Raw genomic sequence first — 26,338 nt, 5'->3', positions numbered from 1 at the left:
TGCATTACAGAGGGAGAGTCTGAATCGTACCAAAACAACTTGGCTCAGGCCCGGAGGCAGGAAGAGCTGTCCCTTGCGCAGACCATCAGTCCAGCGGTACCCAGCGTTCACCTTTGCTCTCCGGGGGCTGTGGGTTCAGCTGGAAACCGCAGGGCTTCTGGGTGACGTTTTCCTCTCCTCCCACTGAATCAGCCTTTTATTTACTCTTTGGAATGCAAAGTAACAGGACACCCTGTGAGTTTTATCTCTCTCCCAATCTTTTGTGTCGATGTGGAAGTTGCCAGACCGGATTGAACCTTTTAGCTGCAGACAGAGATGGGGTGGTTTCGGGGTTGTCTGGCAGGAATCTGGGTGGGAGGGCACTGTCGGTGAAATTCGAATTTAGGAGTCACACTGTGAACAGGATCCTCGAGACGCGCTGCAGAGAGGAAAAGCCTTTGTCACTGACTGTTTGAATCCGGCCCTTGGCTGGTGCGGCAGCGTGGATGGATGGTGCTCCTTTGCGGAGCTAGAATTACTGGGAACTGCTTCCACCAGAAGGCTTTTCCCCTGCAGGCAGCCTGCCTTCATTCCTTATGTAAGCAGCTACGTTTTCCCTTCTTTCACGTGGATGGCATTCCCAGGGCTGGGAGCTGATGCGGAAGTATCCTGCCCGTTCAGCCGGCGCTTGCTGTTCCCGCAGCTAACCCCTGTCTCCTCTGGGACCCTCCTGGGGGTCGAGCTCACGGTGCTCTAGCTCTTGCAACTTGGGTACGGGTCTGCCAAAGACGGACGTGGTTCTTGGATTTCAGCGGTGCCTAAAGCAAGTGCTCTCCTTCCTCCTAAAGGCGTGTTAAACCTCGACTTGCTGCTCTCATAATGCTGCTGTGGCCACACTGATACGAGGAGACAACGTGAGGAGGAGGAGGAGGTGACAGCTTTTATTGAACGAACTGATATAAGTGGGAAGAAAGAGGCTTTGCTGCTGACTGCTGCCATTGCACGTGGGTAAGTGGCTTGATCTTTATGCTTCAGTTACATCTTTATAGTGACTCGGCTGGGCTCAGCACCCTTCAGTCAGATGAGAGAGACACATGGAAGTGTCTTACCGCAAAAGCACGTGGCAGACTGCTTATTGGGAACGGCTGCTTTGATGCTTTGGGACTGTACAGTGCCCAGAAAGAGGGGGCCCTCATCTACCGTGGTGACTTAGCAACACAGCCGCAAAATAAATCGCTTCTTCAGCAGCAGAGAAATGGGAGCCCTATCATTTAGGACTGTAAACCAGCCGCCTCCCAGCTATATAACATTTTATATTTAGCACGTGCATTGCTTTCTTTTTGCCCCACCTTGATTGCATCCCCTTGTTCAAAGAGCCAGTTGGGCTGCTGAATCAATTTGTAAAACGTCAGTGGCTTGAACAGCAGGAAACGCTGGGCGTTCGCAGCTCCGTGTGAAACCAAGAGTTGTGGATCTTTGCAAGGGTCCTCAAAGAGCGAGTCTGCATCTTGCCCTCATTAGCCACATCCCAGAGCAGGGCTGTTTGCCTGGCACCTGCCTGGAGGAGATTAGTTGATACGCTGAAAAGAAAAGTGCAGAAACAAAGAGCAGCACTTTCAGCTCAGACTAGCTGCCTTGTACCTAAAATATGCTGTTTCACGGGGGTATTAAGTCAGGCTGGAGCAGCTGCAGTCAGCCAGGTAGGGAGTGGCTGTAAAACTAGAGCGCTGGGCAGGGTTGGGCATCAGCGGGAGAGCTGAGAGCAGCTCCTGACATCAGCCAGCCCAGTAGTTTCAGCAGGCTGACTAACAAAGCCGCCTTCTGAAGGGGAATACCTTAAATCCGGAGATGCTTCCTGCTGTGTGGTGCTCAGCAAGCGGGTGGGATTCTGGTAGCTGCTGAGGGAGCAGGGAGGGCGCTGGCACAAGTACTTCTGTAAGAGCACAGAAGTTAACGTTGTATTTTTCACCTGAAGAGAAAACAGCAGGATCAGAGACCTGGCACCGTCTCTTTTTCCCCCCAGAGAAACACGTGCAAAAGGGACCCAAAACTTGCTCTCCCCAGGAGACATTTTAGAGCCAAGGGGAAACAAAGGTAACCCAGCGTCTCCCTGTGGCATGTGAATCAGTGGACAACTCCTGTTAGAGCAAAAACAGTTTTCTGGGAAATTTAAATGTTCAGATGTGGAAAAAATGAGTCTCAGGGCTGGATGCAATTGGTGGAAAGGAGTTTAGATCAGCAGTGGGATGGCCAGTTCAGCCATCAGATAGATTGATGGGCATATCAAATGTTGGTATAGACTATCACATGTAAGACAGAGAAGGGAAGAACCTTTCCAAGAAGGATGATGTTGGTCCAGCTATTTTTAATCTTGACTTACTCTTGAATGTTGGAAATCTAAATATTGGGGGGTGGTGTGTGTGTTATTTTTACAATAAGGGGAAAATGATGGAGTAAGACTGTGTCAGGAATGCAGATTTCAGTGTTAAAAGTCCTCGTTCAAAGCTGCATTAGAGCATTCTCAGAAGCCAGGGCTTTGCCGCTGGTCTCTCCTTTTCTTCTCTGGGGGCACCATTTAATATTAGACCGTAGAGTCCCCGGGAGCTGTTGCTGGTACGTGCGCAACACTCCTGAGTGCCAGATTTGGATACATGTGCAATTTCTGCTGGGCTGCTGCGTTGCTCGTCATTTTGCATCTGGTCTCCGCTGTTTGGTACGAGGTGGCTCATTCCTAAAGTGCTGTAGCCTAGCTGAGAGCAGGTTTCAGGCTGGGATAAAGGGAATACTTTGCTCTGGCAGTCCCTCAGTGTACCAGATGTTTTTGGGAACAGCGGGCTTGTCCCAGGGGCTAAAGTGCCTGTGTGTGCTGGAGAGCGCCCTCTTCGCAGCGGGGTTTCATAGCATGCTGGTTGTTGTCACCCGGGAAGGGATAAGACCTTGGGTACATAAAGCTTTGCTCTAGAAGCTGCTGTGTACAGCAGTGCTAGCAAGCCCTCCTGCCGGCTGCGGGGTGGCTCGTGTTGGTAAAAGACAGATTTTTCTGGTTTCATTTGCTAAAGCAAAGCACATGGCAAAAGGGTCCTTCAGATGATGCAAAGCCGGTGCGGGGCTTTTGGGCACGGCTTTTCGGGCATGACGTTTTCCCTAATTTTCCCACGAACGCCTGTGAAGTGGGAGAGGCGGGAGCCGCAGCCAGACACGGGAACGTCGGGTGACCCGCGGGGTGTTTCCGGCTTCCCGCACCTGCCAGGATCGCAGAGAGGAGGGGCTGGGCACCGTGCCGAGCCGAGCCGTGCCGTGCCGAGGCGAGGAGCAACCGCGCCATGGCGGCCTGAGCCGGCGCGGCAGCCGCCCTCGCCATGGAGCGGGGCCCCACGGCCGCCGGTGCCGGCATGAGGTACAGCGCCCAACCGCAGGTGAGAGCGGCTCCCGGTGCCGGGGGGGGGGTGGCGGGGTTCTCCCAAAAGCGCTCAGCCTTTCGCCCAGCTGCCTCGTCCCCCGCTCGCTCCCATTCCTTTGAGCCTCGCGGGTTAGGACTGACCAGGGCAGCTCCGGATCCCTCGGGAAGCGAGGGAGATTCCCGCTCCCTCTCCGCCATCAGGTAGGGTCAGGAGAACCTGTTTGGGGGTCGCTGCCAAGACCAGCGGAGCAGGAATAGAAAAACCAGCTTTGGGAAAGTGGAAATCCCCGCCGGTTACGGTGCAGCAGTCTGCGCCGGTGTTAGACCGCCCCGATGTCAGCGCTACCATCGCTCTGACGGTTTTGATTTCGGCTCAAGCTAGGCGCTGGGGATGTGAGTAAAGATAAACTCTGCCGAGGTGAACTGTTTGCAGCGCGTGGGTCCGGGTTGTTTAGCAACAGATCTAACTAAACCTGTTCAAGCCGTCAGAAGGTCTGACTTTAACTGAGGGCTTTGGGGCTTCGTTAATTAACCGATGCGTTATCAGTATGCTTTGAAACTTGAGCGAGCTTAAGCCGCGGTCTTGGCTTTTCGTGTAGGTCTTCCTGGCTGAGGGTCGGGCAGGGACTGTTGGTTTTGGGTTGCACCTCCAGAGCCTGTTCTGTGCCACAGAGCTGTTTCAAAACTGGGCTTTTAGGTTAAAGCACGACAGCAGCGCTTCCCAGCTCACCTGCAGGCTGTCTGGTGTCGGTCTCTGAGGCCTGGCTTTAGCGGTTGTTATCTGGCAGCGGCAAAGGAGCTAGCAGTGTTAGCACCGATCAGAAAGCTGGCCTACAGCGAGAAAAAGTTTCCCTTGCCTCCAGCCCCGCTCTCCCGCGTGTGCCAGGGCCGCGGTGACTGCCAGGAGCGGGAGGGAAGATGCTCTCGCTGATACCGTTCAGCTCGAGCTCTTTGTTCCATGGCCGGGTCGGGCTGACACTGTTGCGTGCAGCCTGATCTTCCCTGCCTGGCTTGTTCTCTTGGCAAAACGTAGGTTTGCGCGCTGGCGTGTCTTTACGGCAGGGCTGAGTGCTCCAGCGAGTCCCTTCACACCGGGGCAGCGGCGTGCCAGGTCCTCTCCCCTGGTTCTGGATCAGTTTTCCCCCTGCATCAGTTCAAGAGGAGCAGATCTGATCCGGGAGGACTTTCCCGAAGACGGCACCCGCCTTCCTGGCAGTAAACAGCCTGAGGAATTTGTCCGTCGTGGACCGACTGTTGTTGGACTTGGCTCCCTATAAATACGACGGCAGGGCAAATGTGAGTTGTTTTGCAATGACTGCGTCTCCTCCTGCGGCGGGGAAGGAGCTGCGGCAGCTCTTGGGCACAGTGAGGAGAAGCTACTCCTCTTCCTTGGAAAGGTGCAGAGCCTTTCTCTCGGGTAGTGCCTGGTGGCTGAGCTGCTGCTCAGGCCAGTTTTTCTGCCGTTGGTGCCAAAGGCAAACAGGGATAAGGAAGGCACGACGAGAAAAAGGCTGAGACCGATCGAGAGCGCGACAGACCTTTGCTCAGCAAACAAAAGATCACTTTGTAAAACCATTGAGGGAGCAGCGAGAGGGTTTTTGAGGGCCTGGCTGTGGGGAAGGTATCAGACCAAAGGTTCTAGCCTTGCCCGGGGTAGAATATGCCGTTTCCATGCAAAGGGCTAGCCTTGAAATAACGTACTGCGATAGCCGGGCGATAGGCTGGGGTGGCGGAGGGAGCAGCTAATAGGGATGGCTTTGCCAGACAAAGGCTTTGCCCGGGCGGGGATGCTGGTGTTTCCCCTGCTGTGGGCTCCAAACATTCAAATGTCCTGGGCCAGATCCACCTCAAAACTAGAAGAGTCGGTCAAGAGCGTGGGCGAAGTGTAAATGATGAGTGTGGAATGTTTCATCGAGGTCTGGGGCGCAGCTGTTTTTGTTAGGCTGCTGGAGGGCATTTTTGTTGCTCAGACAGTACTCTCTGTACCAGGAAAGACGTAAGAGTGTTTTAAATAAGCTGTTTGCATCTGCCACATGTTTCTTTTCTGGTTTTGGGATGTAAGCGTGTTGTAGGGAGGAATTTCATGGCTGATAGCTACATGTATCAGGCCTGGAAGGTCGCTTGATTTCCCACTTCTCCCCAAGAAGTGTAAAAGTCTCTGCTACACCAGAAACACGATTAGAAGCGTGGTCGCTTTTTCTGAGCTGCTGTGTTGCATGACCCAGCTGCACTGATAAGCCTGGTGCGGGGCGGCAAGCCAAGCCTGTGCTGTCCTGTGCAAACATTAACTGTAGTTTCTTCTGTAATAAACCTAAAGGAATTTGGTTTCCCGTATGACTCAGGATGGTCACAAGACGATTGAATGCTGTAGAGGATTGAGCTCGAAATTGGTGTGTGAAAGAGGTGTGTGTGACTCGCATCTTTCACTACTGCACTTGCCCTCTGTGCCTGGAAGGTAGACAGTCTGGAGGACTCTGTGTCCTTTATTTCCCGCTCCATATTCCCTCGTTAGTTCTGATGTCATCATTTTATAGTCTCATTGCCCTTAATAAGGAACTGAAGACGAAAAATAATAGGCTGGCAAAGTTTCTTCAGTGATTTACTGCCCACGTTGGGGCAACACGGCACGAATATGCCTTACGGAAACTTAGCTCTTAGTCATGCTGTTTCCATGTATTTCTTATTAAGACTAAGAAGAGAAGTGTGAAGATTATTCTTACCAGATCTCTTCCTGGAGCGGAGTATCTGGGATTGCAGCAAGGGTCGGTGCTGGAGTTGATCTCAAAAATTGTGTAGCTGTACTTGAGCTACTTGGGTGAAGCGAGTTGCACGTTGCGCACCCCATGCGTCAGCAGCTTTTAGATCTTTCGGGTTTTTTCTTACGGGAAACAGGCTGTTTCCCCTTATGCCAGCACCACAAAGCTGCTGTTAGCCTTCAGTATGATCTGGGAAACCTCAGGTTTTGAAAAGATAACTTTCTTGGCTCTTTCCGCACTGCGCAAGCTCAACCTGTTGATCTCAAAGGCTGGGGTGTCCCAGGCTCTGAGCCCGGCTCGCTGGCCGTGTCCTGAGCTAGTTGATGAGTCGATGGGTTTTGCTCCTCTTGTTTCTCGTGCGATATTTGTTTTAGTTTTTATCAAACAGCACCTGAGGCAGGTGCGGCTGGAAAAGGGGAGGTGGGAATTGCCTCTTGGATACACAGGCTGGGATCTGCGAGGGGTGATTACCTAGCAAGAGTCTAACCGCATAGTCCAATGACTCTGCTTCATCTGAGACCTCTCCAAGCCACCTCAAAGTTTGTATTTTATGGGTTCCTTTTCTTGGCTGTGCACATTAGGGCCAGACAGTGGGTTTTTTGCAGTGAGACTGCCTTGGTTGCACACCTGCCCTTACCTTCTGTGATTTGTACAGCTTTGGCCCTGAGCAGTCCCGCAGCAGACCAGCTGAGGCTGGAATGCGATAAAGGTCAAGGGAAGCAGCTGAATCTCATCGCTGCCTTGTGCTGGACAAACAAAGGTGATAAGGGACAGGTGAAATGAACGGCCAGGAGCCCAGTCCTTCTGTGGGTCAGGGTCCAGTGAACCAGCCGCAGACGCTGAGTGAGAGATGGAGCACCTATTGTGGAGGAGAGGGGAGCAGTGAGGGCCTTTGGTGCCCAGGACACATCACGCTGTCGTGCTGGAACCGCCAAACAAGCCAGAAATCAGCCTCTGTGGGAGATGCTGATCCCAGACGGACCTGCGCTTTGCATGCATCCCAGAAATCTTCTTGCTGGAGAGCTGTACTCTGTGGCACATCCTAGCCTTTCTGCGAATCGCCCTTTGCCAGAGGGTATCTCTGCTTTCCGGTAAGTATCTCCAGTCCAGAGTCGACCGTGGCAGTTCCCACCACCCCTGTGTGCCTGTTGTATTTCCTGCTGACAGAATTAGTCACTTCTGCATCTGGTTTGTCCAGTCTGGCAGAGTACGGTCGCTGTCTAAAAATATATCGTGCGGCTGGCTTACGGAGGAGGAGTGGGAAGGTTTGCTTACGCACAGGACTTTTCTCTGAGCTCTCTGCACGGAGGAGTTGCGTGCAGGAGACCTCCAAGCGCTATATAAATCTATCTGTGCCCGCTCCTTTTTCAAGTTTCCTCATGGAGTCGGTAGTCCAGGGGAAACTGAGGCGTGGAAGAAATGGGGCAACATCTTCCTGACCCTTTCACTTGATTGGCACGTGGCTTTCCTGCCAGGGCACCACGTGGATGCAGCAGCCACGCCAGCCGGGCTGACGCTGTGACCAGAACCCTCCGATCCTGCCCTGGGGAGCCCCGCGGTGACGGTGAGGGCTGAGCGAGGAGGAGCAAGAGGAAGTAACTGAACCTGTGACTAAGGCAGAGAGAATATCAAGGAAGGTTTTCTGTTAATAATGTTTATTGGAGTAGTTTCCTCGAGAAGGGCGAGAGAGTCAGACCTTGAGTCACTTTGTGCTAGAGACTGTTTCTCGGGGAATCACAGACAAGGTGAGAGCAGGACGTGCTTTTGGATCCTCTCTGATTTACAGCTGCTGTTGCAATGGACTCTTCTGTACACGCGAGGGAAATCCACAGCAACCGTTCGCTAAAGGAGATTAAAATTGTAGTCGTCTTTTGCTTGATTTAACGATGATCTTTCGAGCCTGTCTTGCTTTTGATTCCGTCTGGTTTCTGCCTAGCTTAGAGGATGGTGACCAGCACCGCCACAGAGGTATTTTTCCCCGACGGGCAGGAGTGGCGGCAGCGAAGGGGACGCGCAGCGCAGCGAGTGAGCAGAGCGGAGGCTCAGCCGCGCTGTTTGGGCGCAGACAAGTCTGGTACTAAGGTCAAACGGGTGCTTTTCGTGCTGAGTACGGGCAGGGAGGATTCAGCCTCTTACTCAGAGGTCGGGACACGGGGCCTCATCTGAAACCTTCCCGGCACGACCTGATTTGGCATTCCTGTAGTGCCTGGGGGATGCTTCAGATCCTTTGCCTTGTAGCGAGAAGAGGGTTTGCAGGAATCGCTGTTGCTTACCCAGGCTGCGACACGCGACAGCTCTTCAAAGCAGCTTCACACAAGTGTCCGAGTTGGCCGGGGAATATAATGGTGTACATAAGGTATGAGGATGGGAGAGGATGAGATCTGGAATACAAAACAGAGGGCAGGGAAGGAAACCTCTTTGGATTCAGTCTCGTATCTGCCTCTAATCACTGGGTAAATTCTGGCAAGGAACAGCATCAGTGGCTGCTTATGCACCTCGTACGGGAGTAATAACAAAAATAACCTCCCTAGGAGTCCCCCCACTCCTTTAGTTTCTCTTGGTGCTGTGGGTGTCACTGCCCTCTCAGCTTTGGAGCAAGAACAAACTGACAAAGGCGTGCTGTAAACTCTCGCAGGTTTAAGATCTTTCACCCTTTTCTTCCAAGAAGAGCAGAGAAATTGTCTTAAAGAAAGATCAGATGGGGCATTTTCGTGCCTAACTTCCTTTGGTTGCGCTGCAGCCGCAGGAGCGGTGCGTGTGTTTGTATGTGTCGGGGGCGGAGGGGAGCTCTGTTTTCCTCCTGATTTAATCACACTGATTAGTTCCTCCCATCTAAGGGTTTTCTCTCTGCAAAGACACAACCTTTAGCTCGAAGAGGATGTTAAAACGCATCAGCCACAGTGTTGTGCAGTCTGGCCTTGCACAGCAGCATCTCCTCCTTGCAGCTGAGCCCCTTTTTTTTCTGGCAGTTTGGTGAAACTGAATCTTGGGAATTTTGCAGAGGGCTGAAGGTACCCTCAGCCGAAGGGTATACCATTTGAAAATAGGGTTTTCTTTGCTCTCCCGGTAGCCAGAGGAGACCCTATTTCGTTGTGCCATTTTGCTGCTGCTACCCCCCTGTAACATCACGCTTCTCATGCAAGAAGTGTGCGATCGGTCTTTCCGGGAAGAAATGCCATCTAGTTGAATTCAGCCTGCCAGGGGAGCGTATTATTAAGGCCAACATTTAACAGCTTGCGCCCGAAAACTGTTACTCGGAACACTCGGAACTCAGGCGGTTCTTCCTCGCTGACCCCAGGAAGTCTGGGAAAGCTGTTGTTGTGTGAACAGATATATCATTTAAACTCCTGAGGTTGTTTTCTTGCCTCAGGCTCCTGCAGATGTTAGAAGAGAATGAAATACTTTTCTTTCTGCTAACGGCAGCAACGTATTGGAAGTCCCGGGAAGGCTTGGCGCTGCCAGCAGCCCTGCGGTGGGATAGGAGAGATGCTGGCGAGATTTGTGGCCGGTTTCTTCTCTTTACCTGGTTTGGGGGGATTTCTTACATGATTTGGAAACTGATGGGAGCCAGATGGCTGTTTTGAAGGCAGTGTGTCAAACTCCAGGCAATCTTGACTTTGAAGAGTTTCTTGATTTAGGATGTCTGTATGTGTTGAAGCTTTATTTTGTGTGTCTTCTGTTTTGAAGTTTCCTTGGGTTACGTTTTTTAAGCTTTTCCTGTACGATCGCGGAAGCTGAATGGGAATCAGAGCATCCCCCGTGGGATTGTCCTCTGTGGCCCTGCTAGGTCTTTTGTTTCTTCTGGCAGTGGCTGGATGTTGGTGACAGAAACAGCCTGGCACCTCCGAGATGGCGTGCTTCACACTGGTTTCTTTCTGCCCAGCCTTAGGCAGTAAATCTCACAAATAAACGAAGGCTTCCTTCCCCGTGCTGTAGTGGAGAGCTGTCAAATGATGAACTCAGGTTGTTCTGAGAGCAGATGGTGCGAAAACTGGTAGGTTGCTCTGGTTTTGGTGGCTTTGTAGTAAGTATTTGCAGAGGATTAAACTTAGAGAGTCCTTTACAAAACTGTAGGGTAAGGTGCCTGCCACGTCCCTATTGTAAAGGGCCTCAGGCGAATACCGCAGGGAGGAGAGGCTTCGGTGATGTGCGGAGGGTGGGAGGAGAGGACGGAGACTGGGTGAAGAAAAGGGCAAAAGGAGTGGGGGAATGATGCAAGTGGGAGCTGGGCTTCCCTGCGAAGTGAGGCTCGGGAAAGATAAGATGGTGAAGCCATTGCATCTAAGGGAAGTGCAACGAGGATGGCTCATCGCCTGCGTCTGCACGCAGCGAGGATGGCTCATCGCCTGCGTCTGCACGAGAGCGCAGAGGGCTCAGAGGTCGCTCTGTCAACAGCATCTCCTTTGCTGGTTGTTTTTCCTGACTTTTAGGGGCTTGTGACATTTGAATCAAATTAGCCCGAGCCATTAGAGTATGTTTGTGTCAGCCCTGGGCTGAGAGAGGACAGGCAGCATCTGACCCGGCATCATGCTTACGGGGACAACGTTACCCCCGGAGCACAGGAATGCGTTTGAATGCAGCGAATTCGTGCTAGTCGGCACTTTGCGCTGTGGCGTCCTTGCTGTCCAGAGCCCCGTGCCGCTGCCCAGAAAGCTGCCGGACGCCCGGTAAGGCTCGGGAGAGGGGGAAAATGGGAAGGTGGTGACCGGAAAGGCGAGCCATCCTCATGGTTTGGGCAGTTTGCAGCAGGCGGAGAGCCCTTCCTACCTTCTTGGGGAGGCCCAAGAAGAAAGCAGAAGATGTGGTCTGCTCTCCCAGCGTGGGTTAGCGAGCTCAGGGGAGGAGAGGAAGCGCTGGGGTGGTGGGTGCAGCTCCGGGCCCCCGACGTCTGCCTGCTCCGAGGATGCTCTGGGCTGCGTGGCATCCTCTGAAGACATCTGGGTCTGCAGCCGTTCTGATTTCCCCCCCAGGCTGGAGGTGCAGGTATGCGAGCAGGGCAAGGATGGAGGGCGGGTAAGCCAAAGGTGTGAGAGAGTGAAACCCCGGGGCACCGAGGACGTTGCACTGCGACAGAGACCTTCCTCTTCGTCACCCAGCCCAGCGTGGGGGGGTGATAGCAGTGAGAGCTGTGTCTTACGGGTGTCATTCCTCGTTCCTGGGCGGCTGCCTTTGGGACCTGCTCTTCATCAGCCAACAGGTCTTGTCCTGAGAGTCTGGCTGGTCGTGGGCTGCGGGGATGTCTTGTGTGCTCATCTTCAGCTTTGGGTTTATTTCTTTTAATCGGTATTTGCGCTGAATGGGGAAAGCCGAGCAGAAATACAGGAGTGCTTCGTCGGCTCGGGAGACGTCCAGAGGGTTGTGCAAATGTAAAGGGAGGAAATAGCTCGGTTTCTTCTTTTAGAGGAAAGCTATTTATAGCGCGCTGTGCCCCACGAGCTGCAGGTGACACACCTGCCGCATAGCGAGCGCTTTGTGGGGGTGAATTTTTGTCTGCAGTTTCATCTGCCGGCAGGCAGACGTCTTGGAGGTTTTGGGCTTGTGACCTACCATGGTCACGGGGGGGTGTGTGGACTTGCCTCTGAGTTTGCTTGAGCTGATGACCTTGTATTGGGCCCAACAAGGAATTAGGCGTGTGCGGAAAAGCAAAACAAAAACCTTCAGGGTTTGTCCTGCCGTGGTGTGGCTGTGGAGCCGCCGGCGCCGAGGCATGCCGTATGCTCTCGGGGAGCTGCCGCGGACAGGTAGCTCTGCTCTGTAGACTGCTTTGTGGTTGGACCTCTCCGAACCAGGCTTTGGGAACGGCCTTTCCACCGTCCTGCCTTCTCGCCTCTCCTAGGACATGAACAACCTGGAGGAAGGGGTGGAGTTCCTCCCTGCCATGAACTCTAAGAAGATGGAGAAACGTGGCCCAAAGCGGCGGGTGGTCGTCACGATTGTGATTGTTGTTTTCCTGCTCATCTCCCTCGTCACCGGCCTCCTGGTTTGGCACTTCAAATGTGAGTATGACGTCTGGGGGGTGGTGGCGTGCAGAGCGATACCCTGGGACCATATCCACATGGAAAAGCGTTGTTATCCGATGTTGATCACATGTGCCCTCTCTAGCTCTGGGAAGGCTCCGGGAAGTGGGGGGACACCATTTCCACCCCCGTGTCCCGATCGCTGTCACTGGGGACCTGCTGTGCCGTGGTCCCAGCCCTGACTACCCTTTTTGCCTCTGATCCGTTGCCTTCCAGACAGGAACGCGGCCGTTCAGAAGGTTTTCAATGGCCACTTACGGGTTCTGAACTGGGACTTCCTTGACGCTTACGAGAACTCCAGCTCGCCGGAGTTCATCATGCTGGCCAAGAAGGTGAAGAGCACGGTAAGAGGTTTCTTGCATCCCTCCTCTTGCGAGCAGGACTTTTTCCTCTTGCCCTGTGGCCACGGGGATCCTGCATGTAAGACTGCTCGGAGCTTTCTCGCTCCTCTCAGCTCTCCCCGCGCACCATGACACGCTGGGCTGGGTGCAAGGAGCCTGCCTTTAAGCTGGGTCATCCATCCATCGCGGCTCCAGCCCGGTGCCACCATGTCTCCCTGCCTCTGCCACCCAGCGTGTGCCGTAGGAGGCTGCCCGGGCAAATCCCAGGGTCGGGGGATGAGTCAGGGCTGGGAGCTGAGGCAGGAGCGTGTCTGCCCTTTGTGCTGAAGCTGTGGCTAGTCTTGCCTTTCCCCTCAGACTCGGGTATTCGTTGTGCTTCCCCCGGGGCAGAGCGGGGCGAGGTGAGTCAGAGCAGGCTGTGGTGTGCAGGTCTGGGTGCTACGGGGACTCTCAACTCTCCCTCTTCCTCTCTTTGGCCTCTGCAGATTCCTGCAGCCAGGGATGCCGGGTATGTGCCCTGATTTTCCACAGCAGGCTTGAAGCTCTGTCTGTCTTTAGCCTTACCCCCCTCCTCACTTCTAGACGTGCTGAACGCTCTTCTTTAAACCTTTCAGGTGGAGGAGATCTACAGGAATCATGCAGATATTGGCCCTTACCACAAAGAGACGGTGATAACTGCGTTCAGGTGAGCGTTAGGTGCTCTCTGAGCCCTGTCTGGGAGTGGAGGAGGGCGATGCTGGGGTGTCGCGCAGCCGTATACCCTCGTTCCCGAGCTGCTGGGGATGGAGGCACCTCAGTAGTCACCCTGAGTGACACGGTAACGGGTGGGCAGTGAAAAGTGACCTGAAAATGCGTACTGTTTTCTGCCAGTCCTCATCACTGTGTGCTGAGGGAGATGTCTTGGGAAAATCCAGGTATGGTGTGGTAGAGCCCTATGAACCGCAGTGGGTGGTGCCTGGCAGCTTTGAAAGGGACTCCCCGGGCTGGCAGGAGCCTTTGCTGGGTGCAGTTTGTTTAACTTGGTATTGAGACTCTCCCTTCCCCATGGCTATCCTCCAAAATTGGCTCATCAAGTAGCCTGGCCCCTTCTTCTCCTGATACTTGAGCCCTCCTGCGTCTGTCCTTGCTCTCACCCCATAATCGCCCTTCCCCTGCAGCGAAGGCAGCGTCATTGCCTACTACTGGTCAGAGTTCCTTGTCCCCAAGTACCGGGAGGCGAGTCTGGACAGGGCGATGGCGGACAAGCAGAGCTTGGTCCAGAGGTTGAACCCCCGCCTGCGAAACCCCGTGCTGAAGGTGGAGTCGGTCGTCGCTTTCCGTGAGTGCTGGCTCCGCCGTCCCTGGGCCTCTGCGTGGGACTGGGGGGGGACATTTCGCTGGAGGGGTAAGCTGCCGGTCGCAGCCTTCCCTTGGGTGCCTTCGGCCGCGGGGACCGCTCTAGGGTGAGTGTAAGGACCTGGCGTTCCCAGCACTGCTTTGATGGGCCACGCAGCCTGGGGGAGGCTGTGTGGACTGCTCCCCTTCACTCGAACACACTGTGTTCTCCTCTGAGCCCGTCTGGAGAGGGACAGGGATGAATCCTCCCTCCTGCAAAGGAAAAGCTTGATCACTCGGCTCCCCGAAGCCCTGGCAGGAGCAGCCTCCCCCTGGCCAGCTTGCAGGGAGAGAATCCACAAGCAAGGCCGAATCAGTGCGGGTCCCAGGGACTTCCCACAGCCCAAAGAATGACAGCACCTCTGTTTTCTCCTGCAGCTGCCGACCCCAGCATAGCTTACTCCGCTCGGGACAGTAAGTAGAGTTGTTCTTCAGTCTCCTAACAGCCTCTGTGCATCCCCAGACCTCTTTGGGGGTGGCGATTTCCCTTGAGGGGTGGGGAATGGTCTGAACAGGGGTGCTCCGCAGGCAAGGCGGACCTCCGTGTGCTGCTTGGAGCCAGTTTGGGGTCGGCCAAACTGTGGCACAGGCCTTGCCATTAGCTAGCAGTAGCGGGTGGCCCTGGCTGCCCTTCTCCAGTGCCTCGCCTTGTAGCTGGAGGTTGAAAGCAAGGGTGCTCCCTGCAAGAGGCTTCTGCCCAGGGACAGCCTGCAGGCAGGCGAGGAATTCCGAGTGCTGCCCTCTGCATCTCGGGGAAAGGCAGGGCAGAACCTCCTCGCTTGCCTTGTTAACTCTTCCCTGCTCTCCTGGGCAGATAGCTGCATGTTTGCCCTCCACGCCAAGGAAGGGGAGATCACCAGTTTCACCACGCCGGGCTTTCCCAACAGCCCGTACCCCAACAACGCGCGCTGCTACTGGACACTGAGAGCGGACGCCAACTCCATCATCAGCCTGACCTTCAAGACACTGGAGCTGGAGCAGTGCACAGACGACAGCGACTACATCAAGGTGTACAACTCTCTGAGCCCCGTGGAGCCCCACGCTTTGGTCAGGTGAGTGTCCCCGGTAGGTTCCTGTATGGCACCGAGTCCTGGTGTGAAGCGGCAAGGTGATACTGAGAAGTCCTGCTGGTAACTGAGCTCGTCTCTGCTCAGAGGTGATCTGTGCTGCTTGAGGCTCTCTATGCAGCTGTGTCTAACAGATTTTGTCCTTTACTTCCTAGGCTCTGTGGGAATTACGCCCCTTCCTACAACCTGACCTTCCTGTCCTCCCAGAACGTCATGCTCGTCACGTTGGTTACCAACAAGGAGGGGAGATTCCCTGGCTTTAAGGCTGAGTTCTTCCAGCTCCCGAAGATGAAAGGTGAGCAGAGTTCCCCCTCACCTCTCCCTGCCGTGGGCAGCTGTAGAGGGAGGTGCAGCAGTGGCTGCGGTCAGTTTGCCAGGGATCTTTCCAGGGCCGAGAGACCTGGAAGCAGGTCACATCTTGGCTCTCGGAGCTTGCCTTGGCCACGGTGCTCTTGGCTGCTGTAATGATGTCCCCTGAGGAGGGCAAAATAAGAATTACATTGGGTTAGACATGCAGATTGTTGTATGCAGGAAGCACCTAATTGATCTCCTGGGTTCTCTCCAAGCCTTGGAGCAGAGCTGCTCTCTCCAGAGATCGACTTAACCTTGTTAGAGACTGTTGCATCTGCCTCCCTTCCTGCCTCGGGTGATAGCCAGCTAAGGCTTGGGAAAACCACGTCTCTTTACGTCTCTAACCTGTTTTCATCTTCTTGCTTATCTCCTAGTCTGTGGTGGGACTCTGAAAGGAGAGAGCGGCACCTTCACAACTCCCTATTACCCAGCACACTACCCCCCAGCCATGGACTGTGTCTGGAACATAGAGGTAAGACGAGGTCCTCTCTTTGCCTTAATTAGTCCGTTAAATGACCGTGGTTATGCAGGACACCGTGCAAGCGAGCTCACAGCAGATGCTGCCTGGAGACTTAGAGTCTGACATAACTGGAGGGAGGCTTTAGGAGCTGGTGCCAAAGGCAGAAGAGGCTGTGAGGGGCCTGAACCCTGCGTGACGCTTATCGTAGCCCCCGATAACTGTAACTTTACACAAAAAGCACTAGAGCACGTGGGCTTTGGGACAGGCCGGTCGCTTGCTGGCAAAACTGGTGGGGGGGGAAACCTTCTGCCCTGGGAGAGCAGGCACTGTTGACAGAGGTCTGGCTTCAACTCCCCCTCTGTGTGCTTGTTTGATCTGGGATCCTGGGGTCAGCAAGCCAAGTGACTGTCTCAATGACAGGGTGAGCCATAGTGGCTTTTCGGGAAGGCGTTTCTTCTTCTGCCGGACTTCTTTCCTTTTTCACTTATCTTCTGTCCTCCCCCCAGACCCTTTTCCCACGAAACTTACTCCCATCTTCTGTGCTCCAGAAAGCAACGCGCCACTGACTGTGCTTCCTTTTGCAGGTTCCCTCTAAAAAGAACGTGAAGGTGCGTTTCAACATGTTCTTCGTGCTGGAGACCGGGATCCCAGTCAGCTCCTGCACCAAGGACTATGTGCAGATCAACAGCACGAGGTAGGCGGCCTGACCCGCGGCTTTTGCCCTTCGAGAGGAGGGGCTGCTTTTAGTTATGCGGCACCTTGTGCTTTCCTTAAACTTGCTGTGGGAACAAGTGTGCTGGTGCTTTTTGGGATATGATGAGGCAGGAGGGTGCCTGACCTGCTCTCGTAGCTCGATGCCCGGTGGCGAGAGGGGAGCAGCACCAGGATGAGACCCTGGGTTTGTTGCACGCTGCAGCTGAATGCCCCCCCAATGCTGTGGAACGTCACATCACATGCCTCGTGTGCAGAAAGGCAGAAACATCTGGCGTGGTTTTGCTTGAATGAGCAAATCTCCATTGTTAGCGTAATTGCGTTGTGTTCTGTGGTGCGTTTACTGTTATGTTTTCTGTTTGCTATTACACAACCTCATCTAAGCTGGGCCAAAAAGACAACTTGGTACTGCGTAGGGGAAGTGAGCAGTGTTGTTTCACAAGGGTTTGGGCAGGGGAGCTGACCCTTCCTTGAAGAGAGCGGGTTTCAAAGCCAGCACCTGCATCTGTGGCCCTGGCTAGTTCCTGCCGTGCTGCTTGTGTAAGCGATTCCCACCGACCGATGGTGGGATGGGATCCTGCGGCTTTAGAGGCCGCACAAATCCAGAGACACGGTGGATCCGAGATCAGAGACACCACTGTGTCAGGCGGGGATTTGGATGAACTCGCTCCCAATCGTTTCCGAGGTCACAGCTCGGTGGTGTTTGCAGCCGGCTCAAACCTTCTGCTGACGGCAGCGAAATTCGGCTCCTGCGTGCGGACCTTGAGGTCCAGCAATCCGTGCTGGAATCAGACCTGCTCTCTGTTCTCCTGCCCCCCGAGCTCTCTGCCTGTGTGAAGTGACCCTTTGTGCTGATGGGGAGTTCAGGGAAGGAAGAAGGTTTGCTCAGTGCTGACCTGCAGCACTTCATTCACCTTTGCTCTTTCTCCCCGCAGGTACTGTGGGGAGCGTCCCCAGTTCGTGGTGGCCAGTACTACCAACAAAATAGAGGTCCGGTTCCACTCAGACCAGTCCTACACAGACACTGGCTTCTCTGCTGAGTACCTGTCCTACGACTCCAGCGATCGTGAGTTGAAACCCGGAGCCTTTTGGGGGAACTGATTTGCCTGAGATCTGGATTGGGAAGCGTACTTTTCCAGGGGGGTAGGAGCACGTCATATTTGCCTGCAAACCTCCTTGTTATTCCTCCTGTGCTCTGAGGAAAAGGTGTTTTTAAGGCTGGGTGCTGTAAGCAGGCGCAGGGAACGTCATGTGCTTTGGGGAAGGGACATAGAGGGGACGGCTGGAAGGCTCGCACGTTGTTTTATCCCTTTTTCCCCTCTCAGCTTGCCCTGGCAAGTTTACCTGCAACACTGGCCGCTGCATTGACAGAAGCATGCGCTGCGACGGGTGGCTGGACTGCGTAGACGGCAGCGACGAGAGATCCTGCAGTAAGTCTGTCCTTTGTTTTTTATAGCCCGTCACGGGAAGAGCCACGCCGCCCCGGGGTGGCCGCAGGTATTTGCTCTGGGCTTGTTCTGGGTAACATGCCTTAGTGCTGAGGTTTGGCGGATCAGCTGCCGGTCTCCCTGCTCGCCTCACTCACCAGCACCAGCGCTGCCTCACTCCTCCGGGCTGGAGAGAGAGGCGCCTGGCATGGGGATCAATTTGGGATCCTTTCCCGGCATAGGAGCTGTGGGTTCCTGCTAATCTAGCCCTCTCCCAGTGGGATCTCCCTCCCTTTCCAGTCTCTCCCAGCTGGGAACGTGTTTTTCCATTTAATCCTCAAGGCTGTTGCGGGTTTGGCTGAGCCGGGCGGTATAAAGGGATGTATTTTGTTACCGAACCGGGCAGGTGTTGCAGAGCACACGTGGAAAACCTGTGTGGTGTTTCTTTGCGCAACAATTTTTCCTCTTAGATTAGCAGAGCTGCCCCATAGATCATGTTATTGTCCAGGGGCTGCAGTTAATCAGAGAGGATGGGATCCCCTGGTTTGGGATCTTGTTCCCAGCTAAGGGGCTGTTTTGTGAGGAAGAGTATGCTGCTGGCCTGGCTGCCAGCTCCGTGATCCGGGTATCTCAGGTGCTTTCCCACTGGTTGCAGCCATCGTTTTGCTTGAGTTGTTGCCTCTGGCTGTCCTGATGCTGTAATGTCAGCTTCAGCCTTAACTGCCTAAGACATTACAGCTCTCCAAATAGTTCTGTTCTCCAGAGCAGTGGAAAATACGGTTACGTATTTACGTACGCGTGCACGGCCCCGAGCTGTCGTGGTGTTTTCTGGTGCGCTTGTTCCCGTGTGCTTGCACACCCGCTGGGAGAGCTGCCCGGGTTTTCCCGTGACGTTGCGGTAGATGTGATGGCAGATGGGTCGCTCGTGGCTCCACAGGTGCCTTTGCAGGTCTGTTCCCTGATTTCTCGCTCTCCCTTTTCAGACTGTACCGACCAGCAGTTCAGGTGTCAGAATGGCTGGTGCAAGCCCAAGTTCTGGGTCTGTGACAACGTGAACGACTGCGGCGACAACAGCGACGAGCTGCAGTGCAGTAAGTAACTCACCCCACGAGCAGAAAGGGCTGAGGGCTTGAGCAAGGCGAAGGGGACGACGGAGGCTGACGGCGCGGAGGAAGGCAAGTGCCGTGCTGGAAACGAGCAGGCAAGAAACCCGAAACGCCAGCCAGCCGCAGGGCACGGCGAGGCCTCGCCTGGCGCAGCGTCCTCGAGCCCACGCAGGAGCCCTGAGTGAGGGCTTGGAGGAGAGAAACGCAGACGAGCAGAGGTGTAGGAAACATGGGCTTCATAAATCAGTGGTGGCATGCAATTTGGAGAAGAAAAGACAGGGGATGCAGGAAATGGGTGTTTGTATCTTGTAGCTGCAGAGGCTTTACTTGTCTCGGGGGAAAGGGAGATGGACGCAGCCGTGTGTTGGAGGTGCTGTGGGGTTTGTGCCCTGCCGTCTCTCAGGAGCTGCTCTTTCCCCAGGCTGTGCAGCTGACAGCTTCAAGTGCAACAACGGCAAGTGCATCCCCAGCGCACAGAAGTGTGATGGCAAGGACGACTGCGGGGACGGGAGCGACGAGGGTAGCTGCAGCAACGGTGAGGATGGGCTGCGGAGGGGACCTCCCCTCAAACGCAGCCTCTTACGGATTTCTTGGCGGCCGAGCATCCTGACGTGCAGTTTTTCACGGGGTGGCAATGTCCCGGGGATGGGCAGAAAAGGTGAAGGGCTCCTGAGCGGCGCGACTTCCCCGGAACCAGGGCTAACCCCTTCTCCCTTTGTCCTGCCTGCAGCGATCCACGCGACAGTCCCCTGCAAGGAATACACGTACAAATGCCGCAGCGGGCGCTGCATCAGCAAGCAGAACCCGGAGTGCGACGGGGAGCGGGACTGCGAAGACAATTCTGACGAGGACAACTGCAGTGAGTACCCTGGGGAAAGGGGCACACGGGTTTAGCCCCTTAGAGAAACACTTAAGTGTGGCGGGGAGCGCCCCTGGGCCTTTCTGTGCGATAGCTCGATCTGAAAAGAGCCAAGCTGTGCTCTTCAGCAGCGTGCGGAGTGTCTGTGTTGTTCAAGATGTTTAGGGAGGGCTTACACAGATAATACAGGGGTTTGTCTGCACATTTGCAGACTTGGCCAGTGAATATTTTAGCGAATTTAGCGTTTGTGCTCCCGTGCTGATGGCATCGGCCATCCCTGACGTGGGTAACGGGGGCACTTGTGCTGCGGGAGGTGTCCCGGAGGAAGGAAGGGGAGGTGTCGAATGAGAACAGGAGTAACCAAGTGCCCCTTCTCCTTCTCCACCCCAGACTGCGGGATCCGCTCCTACACGAGGAAGTCGCGGATCGTCGGCGGGCAGAACTCGGAGGTGGGAGAATGGCCGTGGCAGGTCAGCCTCCACGTCAAGGGCCAGGGCCACATCTGCGGGGCCTCGCTGATCTCGGAGCGCTGGCTGGTGTCGGCGGCACATTGCTTCCTGGAGCTGCAGGGCATCAGGTAGGTGGGAGCCGGATCGGGGACTGCCTGAATAGGACAAAAATGGTTTTACAGGCACTTCTAGGAACCGGTTTAAGATAGCGAGGGCGGACAGCTGTGAGGCGGGGCCTCACCCTGCCCTGGGTTTCGGGACTCGTGCAGGTACTCGGACCCCAGCCTGTGGACAGCCTACCTGGGCTTGACCAACCAAGGCAACCGCAACGGCGCCGACGTGCAAACGCGGAAAATCAAGCGCATCGTCTCCCACCCCTACTTCAACGACTACACCTACGACTACGACATTGCCGTGATGGAGCTGCAGACCCCCGTCACTTTCTCCTCCGTCGTCCAGCCCATCTGCCTGCCCGATGCCACCCACAACTTCCCCGTGGGCAAGGACCTGTGGGTGACGGGATGGGGAGCGACTGTGGAAGGAGGTGAGCGCTGGCATTGCCTTGTTTTCGCCTGTGGCTTTAGGGAAAAGGGGGGGCTGGCTGGACACAATGTAAATATATTAGCTTGCCTCGAGACTGGAATCAAATGAGATTCCCTTGGGAGCGCGCAAAGTTAATGTCTCAGTCCTGCCGGAAACATGGTATTAGGAAAAAGCGGGTTGTTGCAACGGGGATTTACCTGGCAATTAGTCGGTCATTCAGAGCCCGAGTGAAGCGCACAGGGGAGGGAAATGCTGCTTAAAAATGCCGTGCACTTTTACTTATGCTGCCCTTCCCTCCTCGCAGGCAGCGGAGCCTCCATCTTGCAGAAAGCAGAAATCCGGCTCATCAACCAGACCGTGTGCAACGATCTGCTGACGGACCAGCTGACGCCGCGCATGATGTGCGTGGGGATCCTGACGGGCGGCGTGGACGCCTGCCAGGTAGGCCAGTGGTGCGGCAGCACTCGGGTTTATTGCTGTGGGGAGAAGCCTTAGTGTGGAAGATGGGCCCTTTGCTCAGCCCTTTTTATTCTGGCGCTTCCACTCGTATTCCCACACTTCATTAATATATAACAAATATATGTGGATCCTTCTTGACTCAGACCAATTGGAACGGGTGCAAGAAGCAAATTGTGTTGATGCATGACTTAGACTCAAAACCACCTCACCATGTAGGAGAACAGTGCAACCGCACTCCATTTTGTTACTGAGAACCTTATTTAGCAAAACAGGCCACTTGTTTTGCTCTTTATTCTGGGACTCCTGTTGCCATACTTACACCTACAACAAGTATTTATGTACAATTTTTTCTTGATTCAGGGAATTGCCAAATTGGAATGGGCAGGAAATTGTACAGAGAGATGACTTAGTGATGACGAATTGGTTTTGAGACTGTAGCGTCTGTGTGGTTTACTCTGCTTTAGGACAATGCACTGGGTTGGTGCTTATGCTGTGGTTTGTGTCTGTGCAGGGAGACTCTGGAGGCCCCCTGGTCAGCGTGGAGCCCAGCAATCGGATGTTCCTGGCCGGTGTAGTGAGTTGGGGCGACGGCTGCGCACAGAGAAACAAGCCTGGAGTCTACAGCCGGCTCACCAGCCTGCGAGACTGGGTCCAGGAGCAGACAGGCGTTTAGGGACACACACGTCCCTGTGTGGACACACGGACACCTCTTGTACACTGCCACCTGGTGACACTTGGTCTTGGCAGTGCGCAGCCTCTACTGTGAACTTCAACCCTCCCTCTACCTCGCCGCAAGCACCGGGGACTCCGGGTGTGTACTGAACAGCCAGAGCTCATGGTTTGGTTTAGTTTAGCCCTTAGAAATCAGTAAGTTGAGAGTATAAGAAGTTCCCCTTTGTGGGTAAGCTAGCACAGCTCCCATGAACAACTTGAATGAGCAGTCATTCAAGATTAAACATATGTTTAAAATTTTACACAAAATAAAAAAAAAATTAAACTTTAAAAAAAAAAAAGAAAAAATGACAAACACTGTGTGTTTAGAGGCAAACTTTATTGGAACTGGTTCAAAAACAAGCTTTCAGACTAGAGACTATCTCCTTCGTTTGTTTTCAAACTGCCGTCCGCACCCCTTTTTCTGGTCTTCAGTTATGGGGGGGGGGGGAAGAAGTTCTTACCTTGGTTTGGGGGATCCCACCCTTGGTGTTGTTCCACACGCCGGTCTCTTCCTTCCGTCCTCTGGTTGCACCAAGGCCAGGGCTGTGGGACTGAAAGAGAGAAGTTCAGCTGAAAGATGCTGTCACTCACCCCGATGGAAACAGTGGGCAGGGCTGCTCCTGGAGACTGGCATTACCACCTCTGCCTTAGCACTCCGCTCTGGTTTAGCTGACACTTTTCCTTCCGAGCTCCAACTGCGTAGAGTCATGCTGCACTCAGCAACTCCGCCTGCTTTGCTGAATGTGTTCCTGGAGCTCACCCTCTGCAATGACAACACAGGTCAGCTGTGCCAGACATCCAGCTTAGACCCTCCTTACTTTTGTAAAGAAAAAAATGCAACAGTGGGACTTGTGAATGTGCTGATTTGATTGCTTTTTAGTGTGTAGCCTGTTCCTTGCCCAGAACTTGTGTTTAGTTAGCCCCCTCCTTGCCTGTAAATATATAATTTTTTAAAACTCTCTATGAAGTGGAGATGCTCTAATAAACTGGGATGTTTTCTAATACTGTGGCTGTGTGGTTCTTTGTAAGCTTCTGTACAAGCATTCCTGAGCCAGGAAACCTGACTGCTCTGTAGGGAGCTGAGCTCCTCACAGTAAAACACTTGAATCCTTGTACCCCTCCCACACACAGCAGCTCCACTGTGCTATTTTGGGCACCCTTAAAAAAATAAGAGCCAGGCTCCAGTGGTTTCAGAGCCCAGAGAGGCCCAGAGAAGAGTCGTCCCCATGCCCAGCACTCACCCCCCATGTTGTCATCAGGCTGGCAGGAGCTGGAGCGGGCCACCACACAGAGCTGTTTTACTTTCTATGCACTCATGTGCGCTGCTTCCCTCCCAGGGCAGGCAAACAGGCCCTAGGGAAAAAAAAAGCAGATAAATACCCAAATAGTTACCAGCATGCAAACAAAGTCCAGCCTGGACACGCGGTGCGGCTTGTTTTGTGCAGCACAGGGCTGCTCTGCTGCTGGCAGCTTCTTTCTGCTGGAGACAGGAGGATTTTAATTGCTTTGCAGTCTCACCCCTGAGCTTCAGAGGCAGCGATGGCTGGCATATCATCCAGGGCACACCAGAAGCCAGGCTGCGAGGGCTCACAGGAGGATAGTCTATGCCTCAGATCTCTCTATAAAGAAACAGAGTTAAGGAACACTTTTACATCTGTGCTTACACAATGCTGCAGCAACATAAAAAGAAGTATTTACTGTGGTCACTCGCTGACCCCTGATCGGACACGGGCATGTGGGTGGACCCGCAGCAGCTGCCAGGGCCGGGCTGGGTGCCAGGGCGTCCCCGCAGCTCTCTGCTGTGGCCGAGTTCTCAGCACCACACTGGGGAAAGAAACACTTGTTCCAGTACAGTCTCCCTGAAACCGTTTGCAAGATGGCCTTGGTAAAGGGTGCCTCCACCTCAAAGCACTTTAGTGCACGGGGGGGGCACCCAAGCTGCTCTCCAACCCGCAGGTCGGGCACTTCCAGGACTGGAGGAAGACACCTCTGGGTAAGGCACCTTGCGGATTGTGCATGTGGGCAGCCCATTGCAGGCCCCAAACTGCACAGTGCTGTGTTTCTCCCCCACAGTCGGCCAGACTCAGCACTTGTGTTTTCCCCAGTAGAAGCAAGAAAGTCACCATAGGCACAACTTGCAGCTTCTGTGTGCTAATTGCCTTCTGCTAAAGTCCCTGCTGCCCAGGGGTCTTCCCTCCCTGCACATGCTCCCAATTCTTGCAGCTTTTCCTCTGTCCAGACCCTCGCTCCCACCTCATCGCTGGTGTGGGCTGCAGGCGTGGGCGCAGTGAGTCCTGCACTGGCTGTTCCTTGTGTGTAGAAGAGCTGTCTGATCCCTGCAGCCCAGCCCAGGCTGATGGTATCACTAAAACAGGAACGGGGAAAGAGGAAAAAAAAAGGTCAGCCAAACACCAAAACTGCTGCTCCCCACCTTCCAAAACTGCTCATGGCCAGAGCGGCTCAGCCATTGTCATCGGTAAGAGACCAGAATTCCGTCCTGGGGGTTACGGCCGCCTGCCCTCGGCTGGGGCACTCGAGGGTTTCCAGCTACACAGTGCTGGAGCAGGAAATCCCTTCCAAACCAGCAGCAGTTTAAGAAATGCAGCACACTGCATGGACTGGTAGTTTGCCACAGAGGCAAGTTCATCCCCAAATTCCTTGCAGGCATTAGGCAGGTAGTGCTGGACATGGAATGGGACTCACCAGCCACGTGTTGTCCAGAGCCAGCTCCCCCCACGCTGCCGGCTGCTGTCAGAGCCGGGGTCTGTGCAGGGCACCTCTCTTGCACAGAGAGGATAAGCAGCAGTTTGCAGCGCTGAGCTACGAAAGCAAATGAAAGCATGAATGGTTTGATTCCACAGTGTCCCAGTTTGCAGTTAGCCCACCCGGACACACGCCCCACAAAAGTTTTCCCTAAAATTGAGGACTTATGGATGATATCCAGGAGATGCCTGGGATAACAGGGTGCCTGACTGAGGACTCCACCCCTGGCACTCCAGTCCTAAATCAGGGACACTAAACTCCCGCACCCCTGTCCTGGCCTCCTGGATTCAGCCACAACTCACAGCCTCAGCCTGGAGCCAAGGGGACTGTACCAAGAGCCACGCCAGCCACCCCATCTCGTGGCAGATTTGGGAACACCAGTTCCTCCGTGTACGACTCCAGGACCTGCGCATCCCGCCCAGCACGGCTTTGCTAGCTAAATATCACAGCCAGCCAAATCCAGCCCACCTCCTGGGGACCTAAGGTCCTCCCAGAGCCAACCACACAGGGAATCCTTCCCATTTTTCTCTCCTCACATTGTCTTATGTGCAAAGGTCTCAACATCACACCCGCCACCGAAGTTTCCAACCCTCCAGTGTGCCCAGTCATGCCTGCTCCCCGCCACACCCCGGGGTACTTCATCACATCAGTTACAGAACAGTCCTGCTTGGACTGGATGTAAGAGAAGAGAAGGAGTAGACCAGCTCACCTGAAGGCATCGAAGCATGGCCGTTGGCTCCCCGGCACCTGCATGCAGGGGAATTGCAGTGGGATGTTTCATCACCTGCCGAGCACAAGATGCAGTGTTTATTCGCTCTCCGCTGCGCCCACACCCGCAGCTCTGGGATCCTGCCTCAGCCAGGCGGCTAGCTGGGCCAAGCAAGAAGAGTGCAGGAGATGCGTTTCCAAACAGAAATGCAAATCCTGTGCAAGCAAAACCAAAAATAAGTGTGTTCATGTGTTCAGACAGGTTTCAGTTTACCGAGTGCAGCGTCGCCCACCATGGCGAGGTGTGACACAGCGTCTCTTTTCCTCCCTAAATGCCTGGAGGACAGGCTGGCACTAAGCACATGAGGGGCTTTCAGGAAGCCAGCTCAGTCCCAGGCAGTGCAGACCCACAGCGGCACGGTGGCCTCCGAGGCCGGCTCTGCCTCGCAGCCTTTCCTGGAGGCACACAGATCAGTGGCGCTTCCCAGCCATCACTTGATACTTAGCCTAGAGCCTATCTCATCTGCCCTGAATTATTGGGGAAGGGGGGGGGATTTCTTAAAAGCATTTTTGGCTCAGGCATCAAATTAATCCTTGCTTTTGCCAGCATATTTCCATTATGCCCCAAACACGCAGACATAACTGGGATCCGATTACCTGGAAAGACTGCGCTCGCTTCTGCTTGGAGCAACCTCTCAGCAAACCTGCTATGAAGGGCTCCTTCCTCCCACCGCTGTGGGCTCACAACGTCAAACCAACTAGAGGGGGATGATTGTAAGCCTTGGGTAATATCATCCGGCGCACGAGGGAGGCAAGCAGAGACGAAAACGCCGCGTTCGCTCTTGGCGTCGCTT

At 54.4% G+C, this 26,338-nt stretch overlaps 1 protein-coding gene across 1 annotated transcript; it reads left to right on the top strand.

Annotated features, from left to right (window-relative positions):
• Positions 1-3,338: 3,338 nt before the first annotated feature.
• On the top strand, positions 3,339-22,067 carry ST14 (ST14 transmembrane serine protease matriptase). Its single transcript, XM_059829697.1, has 19 exons — positions 3,339-3,395; positions 11,972-12,131; positions 12,369-12,496; positions 13,108-13,178; positions 13,651-13,811; positions 14,246-14,281; positions 14,682-14,919; positions 15,090-15,229; positions 15,660-15,757; positions 16,330-16,439; positions 17,392-17,522; positions 17,782-17,886; positions 18,867-18,974; positions 19,411-19,524; positions 19,720-19,848; positions 20,239-20,425; positions 20,567-20,841; positions 21,145-21,281; positions 21,811-22,067. The coding sequence occupies exons 1-19, from the start codon at positions 3,339-3,341 to the stop codon at positions 21,970-21,972; spliced, it is 2,547 nt and encodes an 848-aa protein (XP_059685680.1). The 3' UTR covers positions 21,973-22,067.
• The last annotated feature ends 4,271 nt before the right edge of the window (positions 22,068-26,338 follow it).

This window comes from Gavia stellata, chromosome 26 (assembly GCF_030936135.1).
Source record: "Gavia stellata isolate bGavSte3 chromosome 26, bGavSte3.hap2, whole genome shotgun sequence".
NCBI classification, from domain to species: Eukaryota; Metazoa; Chordata; class Aves; order Gaviiformes; family Gaviidae; genus Gavia; species Gavia stellata.
This window is presented reverse-complemented; position numbering and strand designations above follow the sequence as displayed.

What these genes read in the sequence shown, in the direction of transcription:
- ST14 (XM_059829697.1), top strand. Translation starts at nt 3,339, where the DNA reads ATGGAGCGGGGCCCCACGGCCGCCGGTGCCGGCATGAGGTACAGCGCC. An exon ending in ACGGTGATAACTGCGTTCAG is followed by an intron (nt 13,179 to 13,650) that starts GTGAGCGTTAGG and finishes CTTCCCCTGCAG; the next exon opens with CGAAGGCAGCGTCATTGCCT. An exon ending in GTCCTACGACTCCAGCGATC is followed by an intron (nt 17,523 to 17,781) that starts GTGAGTTGAAAC and finishes TTCCCCTCTCAG; the next exon opens with CTTGCCCTGGCAAGTTTACC.